A 12567-nucleotide genomic window follows, 5' to 3' on the forward strand; every position below is an offset into this window, starting at 1 on the left:
CGTGACATATTATAAATATATATATATTCAGTATTTATTCAACGCTTGAACGCTTGCCGACTACCACAGAAGTATATAATGAATTGATACGCCAGTGCATGAGCCAGCTTGGGAGCTGTCATTGAACATGGTAAGAGCAAAACACGCCTCAGAACGAAGTGCACGAATGACGCGCAGAATAGAATTGAGTCAAGCTAGCTGCATATAGCGTGATCACGGATATGTTCTTACGCGCAAGCGAAAGGAGGAAGAAAAAAAAAGAGAGAAAAAAAAAGGAAAGCCGGTAGGGGTATCCAAATGAACGGTAACACTAATTGAATTTGCATGCCCTAAGCTAAGCCCAGGGTAAATCTTGAGAAATCTAATCAAACAAAAACCTAGGCCGCATTTTTTTTCCAATTTCTTGCTCTGGAGTATGAACAAGAAAATCGTGAAATCTCTCCCCCGTTTTAGAGTATAACGCTTTGAGGTACATGATAATAATATACAAAGTACATACGGAAATGTAAATCCTCTTGGAACGGAATGATATTATGAAAAGCAAACTCCGTATACGTGTATGATATAGTCTCGAGGATAAATGAAGGAGCATCTTGAGGTTTGTAGATATACGATGATGACAGACGGACAGACAGACACTTGCGGGATAATAAACCTGACTCGAAAACATGATAAATGTTATATTGCAAATACCAAATAATTTCTATAGATCTTATGAGCTACCAAGAGGAGATTATGTAATAGAAAGCTTTCTCGGCAAAAGGAGAAAGGCATTGGACGCCTTGGCTCCTCTCTTACCTGTCTCCGCAAAATATACACTCCATCTCCCATCACCTACAATAATTGGCAACTTCTAAGCACTACGCCCCCTATGACCCGGGGCACCGCCAACTTTAACCCCGGGGCACCGCCCACTTCCTCTTCTTCCCAAATCATTCAGAAGCGTTTGCAGTACATTCGTTGATTGGAGACAGGTAAGTATGATCAGTCGTATATGTTTTGGGGGATTATGAGAATAATTAAGGAATTGCTGTTTCGAGATTTTATTCCGGAATGAGTTTAATAATGATAGTTAAGATTATAAAGACGTGTCTATGAATGTCCACAACGCGTTTTTGTGTTTCTACTAAATCTACCGGAGTTTAAAAATAAAATTGCAGTTGATTAAACTTAGACCAGCGCCCCTCCCCCCCCCCATCCGCTAGAAGACGTTTTCACCATATGAAGGTTATTTGAAGATTATGAAGACATGACTATTCGTCGATCTAAAGATCTGAATTGCTATAGGATTGAGCATTTTTACCTTGTTACAGTGAACTTGAAGAAAATGTTTATTTGATGAAAATACGACTTTAAAAACTTCATCATCTTCAATATGATGAATGTAAAAATAGCGAAATAAATACTAATACTACAGTAAAGTATCGTACGTTACATTAACAAACAAAAGAATCAAAAGTGAAGGCTATTTGGATTGAAGCGCATATAACTATTGAGTAAAGACCACATGTAGATATAGGTGAGACAGTTATAATGAGTAAATTGTAGTAAATTCCCGTTTAGTTAATTCTTAAATCATAGCAGTGACGTCACTAAAGGCCTATCTCTCTCACTTAAAAGCATATTTCTCTCGTGTTGGTTGCCAACGTACGATAATTTAATCAATAATAAATAATATATTAATTAAAAGAAGTCCTCAAAAGAAGATTGCAATTGGTCCAAGTGAGACACTTTCTCCAAGTTTTGAAACAAAGGAAGAGTTGATTAAGGGATTAATTCATTATCCTAGTCGATCCTAAGAATTTCGTCAACCATGCAGACACTTTTAAATATTATAATGTTGGTCACGCACAATTAAGGAAGACATTTTTACTGACACCCTCAAAAGTATTTTTTTTTAATGTTTATAATTTCTTAAACCCTCATTCCTCATATCTTTCTATCTGAAAATAATATATCTGAAAATAATATGGAGTATCCTAGCCTCCAAGGGGAGATTATTTTGAAAGCTTTATGTATGCTAATATTTGGAGGCCAATATTGATACGGTACTTTTTAATTTCAGGTAAATGGAGCAAAATTTTAAATTTTAAATCTGAGCCTCAATTATTGACAGTACTGATGACATTTAAGCTTTGCTATTTTTAAGCTAATGAACTGCGTTATTATGGAAGTAATAATTAATATCCTAATTTTACAAAAATCAAGTCAAAGGGTCTTTAGAAAAACACTTAAAACAGTTTTAATTCATATCAACGATAGAATTCAGGATTAACTAATAAAAATATTTGTAAAAAAATTCTGGAATTTTTGACATGAATTAAAAGTTTGATTCCTCAATTAAGTTAACCTCTTGCTGATCATTAGTACTATATTTGTTTTATTCTTATTACTTTTATCGAACAGAGAGCGGCAAAAACAAACCTCTTTAAATACCTCGCGACGACTAAAGAAAGAAAATTCAATAAGTGAATGAGTACTGCAGGCGAATTTTGGGATTAAAACCTCGCCTTGAAAAAAAAAGCAGGAGAAAAGCTTTCTTTTCTATTAAAAATCAGGTATGTCTAGCGCTTATTCTAGTGTTTTCTTTAGTGGTGAGGGCTGCAGGGTGCCCGAAGGTGATTTGTTTCCATACAATTGATTCCCCGGTTTTGTGAAGATTCTTTAGAAAGCATATAGGGATTTGACGAGAACGACACGGTTCAAGCTTTGAAAATAATGAATCGCTTTGGCGACGAGTGGGAAAGGTGTCACTTACTGGTACTATCGATGAATACCTTGTATTGAACGACCCAAGACTTAGTTTATATACTTATCGGCAATAGAAGGTTTGTATTCGTGGGTGTTGCCAATAAAAAACCGTGGTTACTTCACACGTGGAGTAAAATAGTTAGACGTGAATATGACTGACACAATGTGGCCTTAAAGGAACAGTATGAAGTGGTGGATGTTATGGAGTGCGTAAGAGGGGGGGGGGGGGGCGGTGGATGGGGATGGGGGAGGAGGTAGAGCATGGGAAGGATGCCGTCAGGTCCAACTATGTTGACATAATCTTTGATATGGTTAATATTTTTTGTTTCAAATAGATCTATAAATAAATGTATGTGAAGACATATACGAGGAACCACGCATTCTATATGTACAATTCTTTTTTATCATATCGGAAACAAGAACGTTCCAACTTTAATAAGGGGCTTTTTTTTAGAACACGCAATTTGGCGAGGTCACCTATTGAATACTGGCTGAATGCTCTGGGCTCGAAGTTTTACCACTCACACCAACAACCTACTGAAGCAGTTTGTGTGAAAACGTTAGTAGATAATTCTTGGTAGATATAATAACTAGTCTTCTCGAGCAATTTGCAGTTTAATTAATTATAATCAAGTTTATTACTTTTGATTACTTTTTTGGTAGCAATGTTTAATTAAGAGTAGACAATTGTTTTATTTTAATTAAAAAAGACAAAACGAATATGGTACTCAGTTTTTTCACCCCATTTTTGGGGGTGAGGGGGGGGGGAGAGTCTGAAGTATATCGGGAATTCAAGCACGGAAATAGTAACTAACCTCTGAACCGAATGTTTCCTTAAAGATCATCAGTAGCCTACAACCTGCAAATATGCTAATGAGTTAAATAAAGGTCAGAGTTCACGATGAGATGCCACAATGAGATTACTCACTGAGACATCTCATTGAAGCCTAATTGAACAAGCCTGTATTTGTGTGAACAATTTAAATGATCAGTCTCCATAAAATTACCGAGTGGAGGGGTAGGGGTGGGGGGGGGGGGCAATTTTCAATATGCTAAACTTTGGTGCAGGTATACTAATGACCTTTAAGAAAGGAAAATATTGTCACATCGATATAGTAATAGTTTATGCACGAGTGAAGGTGAAAGAGAATAATGAAAACAATTTAAGATTATGTCCGAGAATGTGTCACTGGTATGTATACACATGCTGCCATAATGGATAGAACCAACTAAGTGTACTTGTATATATATGAACAGTGTCAGGCTGACAGCAAAACCCAGCCTAAGTTGCCTACCACTATAACTACATACGGTATACCTTCTGTTTACTATACGGCAATGTTTCACCTTGTGATTCGAGTTGATGTCTTCAACCAAACTTGGCATTTACATCATTAAAATGTTGTATAAATATCCAAAGAGCTAACGTAACGAAAGACTTGTCAGCTCCAAAAGCCTGAAAATGATTACATCATTAATCTCCATGGTAACCATGCAGAGGCTTCAAAATGTCAACGTAATGTCACCCAGTGCTAACTTGCACATATATTGCTATATGAGTATATATGGTAATGAATGGCATGGTTTAACGGACACACCTTTCTTTCATTTTTGAAGGGTGTGGTGTCTTTTAGATTGAAATTTAAAATACATTAATTAGGTAATCCAGTGAAAGGGACCGTTCATTCATTCAGTATAAGGCCTAGATAGACCTATAACATAATAATACGAGAGACCTATACAAGCCTTCCACTCATGGGGAAGCTGTTGCAACCTGGAAGTTGTTATACCAATGTTGCAGCTCCAGTAGTAGCATTCACAAACCGGTGAACTGTAACAACTGGTGGAGAGAAAATGCCACAGACATGCTTGTCAATTGGCCGGGTTAAGTATACGGATAGCTGGCCATCAAGCCTTATACGCATACCCCAAGTGTCAATTCCACTTAGGATTTTGTGCGCGGAACAGTTCTTCCCGTTTGTGCCTAGCACGGAACTTGATCAAATTTATTCATCGAGTCGTGTGGTTCGGGAAACATATTTTCACAGCAAGGAATATAAGGTTGAGAGCTCAATGCTTATTGGTTTCTACGTCAATGGATTACTAACTTACCCACCTACTGCGAGAGCAATAGACGTATACATGTTAAGTCCCACCATTGCGCCGAGTTTCAATAATAAACACAACCACAGTTGTATTTCGGATGTATAAACGTGCATATATATATATATATATATATATATATATATATATATATATATATATATATATATATATATATATATATATATATACATATATATACATATATATATAATATAATGCTGTTACACACTCTGTTAACAGACTGACATAACTTCATAAAGGTACACCAAACTGGCAAACATTTTGCTTGCTTGGCCAGCGTGTGTTTTAAAATCTGTAATGACTTGCGTCTGGCGACATGAATAATGGAAGACACAAGACATTGACTAACTTATGTGTACAAAACATCGTATTGGAATTAGTTCCTTTTTTTCATTATTCCTTGGAAGCGAGACTCGGCTAGAAGCATAGCAAACTTTTCATAACTTGCAACAGTTTAGAGAAATTAGATGGAGCAACTATACGTTTACTCGACAAGAACTCTATAAAATGCAATGGGCCCCTAATTAGGCTTTCCCTAAGGAATATAGTTGAAATATTAAATGGCCGGCTGAGGTACGAAAATTGCCTGCTTTGATATGAATCATGAATGAGTGCTCCAGGTGTATGTATATTAGATGCAGTAAGATGTAACAGAGTATCACTATAACACCTGTATCACACTATCGTATCTTGAAGTTTGGAAACTTAAGAACAGAAAATTGTCACTGAGGCTTAATTAGATCTTTTTATTCGCCAATTGTCTCTCTATACCCTTGTGAACCCCCTGGTGAATTTAAGCAGCCATGCCTCTTGCTCAAAGAGTCATTCTTGCATAATTGATTGGTTAGTCTCATATATCACAACTTGTGTCATTACACGCACTAATATACACACATAATCTATTAAAGAACATATCAGAAATATATATATATATAGATCGCCTGCAAGCGGTTCCACAACCATAGTGTAAAACTTCTGGGAAGTGCGAAGATGCTTTTTATTTCTTTTATATATATATAATATATATATTGATATACATATACCGGTATATATATATATATATATATATATATATATATATATATATATAGTGCATTGTAAATTTGTATATCATGCATTGTGTTGTCTGTTGGTCATTCCTTCTTTGGTGTTCTGTTGCTTTTATAACTACAATTATAATACGATGGATAAATATGAATTTAATTCGACTCTACATGAGGTGCTGACGTCATCATCAAATTCAAGTATTATATCCATAGGGAGAATACTTGAAATCAATCCAAATTATAAAAAAAAATCAAAGTCGATACGATTACACAAAAATGTTCTTTTGTTGGAAAATCAGACGTCCTCAATAAGAATTGGTCTTAGAATATTTCGTCCTTAAATAATTCTTGAAAAACTTTAGTAATGTCCCTGAACTATTAACAATATGAAGAAATGATATATTGCGAAAGCAATGCAAGACACTTTGATAAATTGATTTATTGGCGACAACCCAACGTAAAGTATACAAGTATATGGAGGTGTACTGACTGGAGTGAAAGAGCTATTTTAAATCAAAATCACCGATGAAGAAAATTATACCTCAAGGCTAAGAAATGAACTTTAAAGAAAATGTTGCCATTTTCAAGGAATTTTTGTAACATTAAATCTCCATCCTTGAAATCGAATGTTTCCGTCACTGGAGAAAATTTCCTATTAAGAATGCTAAATGGCACATGTAGCAATCATAGCATTCATCAATGTATATGATTGCCATCCAACGGTGCGTAAACACTTCTGATACAGATTGACGTCATCCAAGCTGATGGTGGAATTGAACATTATACATGTGATAATGGGACGGGTGGGTGGGGTGGGGTGAGGGTGAGAGTGGGGAGTGGAATGATCAGCCCGTCTCAAAAATGCTCCTACTTTCGATTTTTTTTTCACTTCCAGGGAAAAGTAAATAATACAAATCCTATAGGTTTTTCTGGACAAATTTTCCATGAAAGGCAATCACCACGTAGAAATCCTTGCAGTATAATCGCTACCCAGCTTAGGTCATAACTCGGACCCCAACTGATCCGGAATGCACATACAATGCATTTTCGCCCACAAGATGTAGTTAAACCAGCAATTAATGACAATTTCTCTTTCGGCACAAACAAATTCGACCGTTGATTATTTCGATACAATTAGGCCTATGTCATTATCAGTCATGATGGCCTGTTATAATGCTCATTCTAGCCAACACAAATATGCATCTGTTGTGACTGGCTTTTGACTAAATATTGGTCTGAAATTGTTTTCATAATGGAAAAATGATTCAACGGCTTGAATTTACTATTCTCTTTATTCAATAATGAGCTTATGTTTCAATTGCAAGGTTTGCATAATATTCTTTAGTTTCTATGATGTCATCATAGAAAGTAATGAAACGTCAAGAAGACCTTTTAGGCCATGCATAGGTATCCATTAAATGACCACATGATTACAAACACTTTAACACTTTATTTGGAGCTGGAAAAAACTCCACCAACCAATTAACTTCTCGAGTGGAGGGACTTACATTGTTGTATATATCTTGCAAGCAATGTGAGGTTTAAAGGCCTTTGTGTGTAGGATTATGCATATCAATTTCGTCAACACCAGTACGGTCTTAAAAGGAATTAGGTGTCAGAAGAAAAAAAATAAGCTCACAATAAATTTGTGAACGGAAACTTACCCAACGCTATGATAGACGCAATCAGTAGAATCTGGAGGTAGAGGGCCGCGTTGGTCAGGCCAAGATAAGACCTTCTGTAAGACGGGATAACCATTCCAGCCAGAAGCCATACGAATGGTAAAGACACACTACCACGGGGTCTGTGCAAAGCCAAAATAGACAGCATTAGTAAGATCACATACTATATAACATGGCATTATACTATCGCTTTATTCAATCCCAAGCCCTGTGAGAGCAGACTCTTAAATTCAATTTACGAAAAAGACATTGCACAAAGTAGAAACATCTGCCCCCTGATTCTCCTGTATGTAAGTCTCAGGACATCTCGTGTATCGAAGCCATCCTACACTCCCACAACAACCATAAAAGTTATGTTCCCTCTCTCGGTGCTTTAACTGTTGAAAAACAATCCCATACGTTTCTCGAGTTATTTCCACAGAATAATTCACATAAATGTTTCCACGATCGTAGATATAACAAAATCCATGTGATTTTTTTGGCCGAAATTTCTGTTCTTTTTCCTACGCTGGCGAATTCTCGCAGAAAAGGAGAGAAGCACTTGTGTATTACGTGCTCACTTCACGTTGACTGACGTTCTGTGTAACTCGCCGTTCTTAGCGTACGGTACTCAGCCAGTCAAGAAGCAGTATCGCGCGAAGCCCCTACTGTACACAGCTGCCTGCTATTGTTAACTACAAATAAACATTGGCAGTTCTTACCATTCAATGTTGAGCTCTGCTATAAAGACTTCGCGGCCAAGCGTTTTCTATTGTGTATATTGAAAGCACTTTAGTTAGTTCAATTTAGCGTGCTAGAAGGGCTTTTTTTTCTCCCCCCATTCTTTTCTATCTTCTTGAAAGGCTTGCTTCCATTCTTTCGGCGCGCCGGAATAGTGGTGAATAGCAAATCAGGGGTATTTGTCCAGTAAATTGTCAGCGATTGTCAGTGAATACCTCATTCAGTGGGTTCAATAGGTACTTGTAAAAGCCTTCTTTTCAAGCAAGCGGCGATCAAGGAATATTGTTGACCACTAAAGTGTAGTTTAGTGGTGTATTGATCCCCCCTGTTACTTCATACTTGGGTTTTTTTCCATGTCCAGTATTGAAACGTACCTTTACTTATAATGGGGAAACAATTGATGCGATTTTCACCATGATCACCATAAACTATACAATTAAAAAAAAAAAAAACAGGTTGTGAAATGTATATTGTCTTAATAAAGTTTATTCCTTTTTTCTTTGTATTTTAAGCAGTGCAGTCACAAAGATTAGTAGGCCACTTATAAACAGATAATCACTTGGCATAACAAATAATATCACATATAGTATTAATGGAATATCTTTTTTCTTCATCATTTTAATTTGTTTACTTCCATTTTGACTTTCGTTGATTTCGTGTGTTCGGACATGTAACTGTACCTGAAACACAAAGACCTCAGTTGTTGTCAAAATGTGTCAATACCTAAGCATTTAACATTCCTTTTGGAATCTAAATTATCTGGTTTACCGCACCTAACCACCCCCCCCCCCCCTCGTTCCTCGCACTTCGCTCTACCTTTGAGAAAAGTCACCCAGGAAATAACATGGGCACGAATAACCAAACAACGAACCAACTGGTCCGCTCTCAACCCTAGTCCCCTTGCATCGAGACTGTGACTGTATGATCATCTTCATGTGTGTATCACGATTCCCCTAGAAGGGGAACATAATGCTATGCACATGATATTAGCCAAAATGCCGAGAAGCAAATGTTGTTAAAGCGGTTCCGTATTTTTCTGACACTTCCAAATTATTTTTAGTTGTAAATAAGGGAATAAAATAGGACTATGTTGGATGACCGGCAACCATGTTTCTTCTACACCAGCATATTGGAGTGAACCTGGGGGAGGGGGAGGGGGGTGGGTGGCTTTCACTGTAGCATTTTTCTGTAGCCTATCGCATCACGGTATGTATGTGTGAATCAGGTTGTTGTGTTCGATATTGTACTGTCGTCAACAATATCTAAGTTGAAACATTGTGACGTCACACAATGACAGATTGTGATGTCATACCAAAGTATGACTTATCACTATTAAATTTAAATAATAAATTAGCATGATTATTAATAGTTATGATAGCCCCTTCCTTCTGGGGAAATTAGGGGGAATTATTCTGATTCTTTTGAGGTATTCTAAATTTGTTCCAGGTAAAAAGATTGAGGTTAAGATTGAAAGCAGGGCAAATGACCTAGCCTATATTATATATGGAACACATTTAGTATTGTATAGTATATAAATACATGGATCATTACGGCGTTCATCACGCAGTGAAAGCACTGGGACATATTTACACGGTGAAAGTTGGCCATTTCTCAGAGATCTATGAGATAGGCCACATAATATAGTTGTAGCTTTGGTAAAGGCCTCTGTCGTGGTATTACAATGTCACAGAAAACACTTTTTCCGCCTCTCCCAAACCTGACATATTTTAGAAATTGGAGGCACCAATGAAGGGCTTTCGAGGTATCAATTGCAGTATACCCCATCCCCGATGGCGAAACACACCATGCATCCGAGGAGCATGCCTGACTCAGCTGTCATATCACGCTGTGAGTTGGAAGGTCATTGGCCTGGCGAAGATAAACATGCATAGCGTCCTCTAATTTCATTTCAGTTACGACCTTTAGTGACATTTAATCCGAACACAATGCCCAATATGTATAATATGTATAATATGTATTAGCCCTACCAAGTATCATTACGGTAAGTTCTTTAATAAGAACTATATGTTAAAGGTACACATAGAACTATAATGAAGATATATATAGATATATATATATATATATATATATATATATATATATATATATATATATATATATATATATCGTTGTACTGGATAAGTTCAACACAATTTCTATCCTACTAATCACAGTACAATATTTCGTATCGTCTGACAGTTGTGACAATACTCAAAATATGAATAACTTTTAAAGGTTTTCAGTCGATGAAAAACACAAAACAATATATATTTAAATATATTTTGAGAATTTCATCTTCAGTGAGTTATGTTGCATTGATTGTTTTTATTATTTTCCATATTTTTCTATGATCGCGTTATTGAATGTAATTTTTTGCTTTAAATGACTCGATCAAGGTTAAGGATGGCTACATGTTGCGTTGACTATATAATTCTCATATGGATTGAGAAGAATAATAGTGTTATACCAGAAAGACTCACAACTGGATTCTGTCTATGACATACATAGCGTAAGTCAGAGCCGTAAATAGAGAGGTTTGGGATAAGTTTACGAAGGACGCCATCTTAGAGGACGCTCTTTCAATTAATTTCACAGTATACCATAAATTGTCAACAAATTCGTTCGCACTTTTGAAATCGAGTTTGTTGCAAGTTAAAAACCGAAACATGCGTACAAAATAAGACGATAAATTACATGTATATTTTTGTTGTTGAACGAAAGACATGAATATTAACGAGAAGAAGTTGATAAAGTTAAATTGTAATTTTCAAGTACAGATTCATACAGCTCTTAGGCCTGCGTTTCTCCAAGAGGTGGGAAAGTACAACACTGAGTAATTAGATCATAATCACTGATAGTGCTATGAGTGTGAGGAGGCAGGTATGTAAGCAGCAATATAAATAAACAAATAAAACGCCGAATTATGAATTTGAATATCAGTTATTTACCGATCTAAAGGCTATAACCAACTAACAAGAGGATAACTATAAACTGACTGCAACATACATTATGTTTCTTTCGGAGAAATAAAATACAAATAAGAAAAAGGGGAATAGGCAAATGAAATCTTGCATCCATTAGACAATTATTTTGGTTGCATATTCAGAACGAGTAACGGAGATTATTTCATATTATGACGTCATGTATAAATATAGCAGATGAAACTTGTATGATTGAACGAAGGAATATTGACATTTTCAATCTATGTTTCTCGTTATACACATCCAAATTTGATAGGTACATGGATGTCAACGAAACTGTATTAAACATAGCCTATCACTGATATGTGAACAACAGCTGTTGCTTAGTTATCATTTTTCTCGCGGAATTGGGCCAATAAATGATAAAATGGTTAAAAAATACAACGCTTTATGGTCAATTACTTAGTGTATGGTAAGCAGTAAAGCCTGCAGATATACGTTCTGTATCATTCCTGTTCCTTTTTTTGTCTTTATCTCACAGATTAATGGCGATAAAATTCTTAATTAGTTGTAGAGTCATCTAAAAGAGCGTCTAATTATTGTAGCCGATCTTACGAAAGAGATGTTTTGCGGTTCCTGTTCTTTCTGTCTTGGTTTGCTTATAGCAAAGGTTTGTCAATATAGACCTTAACTGGTTAAGTAATCACATCGGAGAAACTGAACCTTCGAAAACAGAAATCACTGTGGACAAAAGCATCGAGTCCCACTTAGCATTTTTAGTATCCTAGTAACCACTTGTAACCAGCGATTTAATGGGAAGGTGTAAGAGTAAATAAAATCTGGCCATGTGGTCACTCTTTTGTTGGTCTAAAACGAACGCAACTATGAAAGGCTCCCATAGTACAACAAAGTCACAAAGTCAACATAAACCTGTATAGCAGTGTCAGTCTCGTCGCTATAGGGAATGCCTGTACTGTTTGACATAAGTTGGATATTGCGAATGAGCCTGACAAAAGTTGAAAGACCAACTGTCGACTAATCGAAATATAGCATATTATATATATACATACATACATTCATATATATATGGTTTTGGTAGTTAGTTGGAACGCACAATGATTCAATGTGGCAGATAGACCATTCGTTCTACACCTTCTCCCCCCTCCCCCCAAACCCCCTCCTTTTCCCGAGAACGAGGTATTGTTATAATATCACTTTCTGCAAAGGAATTACATATACTCCACCATAACCCTCCCCCACTAATCTAAGGCCAAATCACCCCTCCCCCACCTCTGGCCCTCCCGTCGTGTGCTAAAATGG

General features: G+C 36.3%; 1 protein-coding gene across 2 annotated transcripts in view; it reads right to left on the reverse strand.

The window, feature by feature from the left end:
- The window catches only part of LOC139978511 (repulsive guidance molecule A-like), a 49841-nt gene that overhangs the window by 14761 nt on the left and 22513 nt on the right, over positions 1–12567 (reverse strand). Inside the window, exon 2 of one of the 2 annotated variants that reach the window (XM_071988798.1) lies at positions 7589–7728. In XM_071988798.1, the coding sequence (XP_071844899.1) occupies positions 7589–7728 (140 nt within the window). Of the gene's footprint in view, positions 1–7588; positions 8254–12567 lie in introns of those variants that run through there. The other variant, XM_071988797.1, reaches the window with a different exon arrangement.

This window comes from Apostichopus japonicus, chromosome 13, assembly GCF_037975245.1.
Source record: "Apostichopus japonicus isolate 1M-3 chromosome 13, ASM3797524v1, whole genome shotgun sequence".
Taxonomy (NCBI): domain Eukaryota; kingdom Metazoa; phylum Echinodermata; class Holothuroidea; order Aspidochirotida; family Stichopodidae; genus Apostichopus; species Apostichopus japonicus.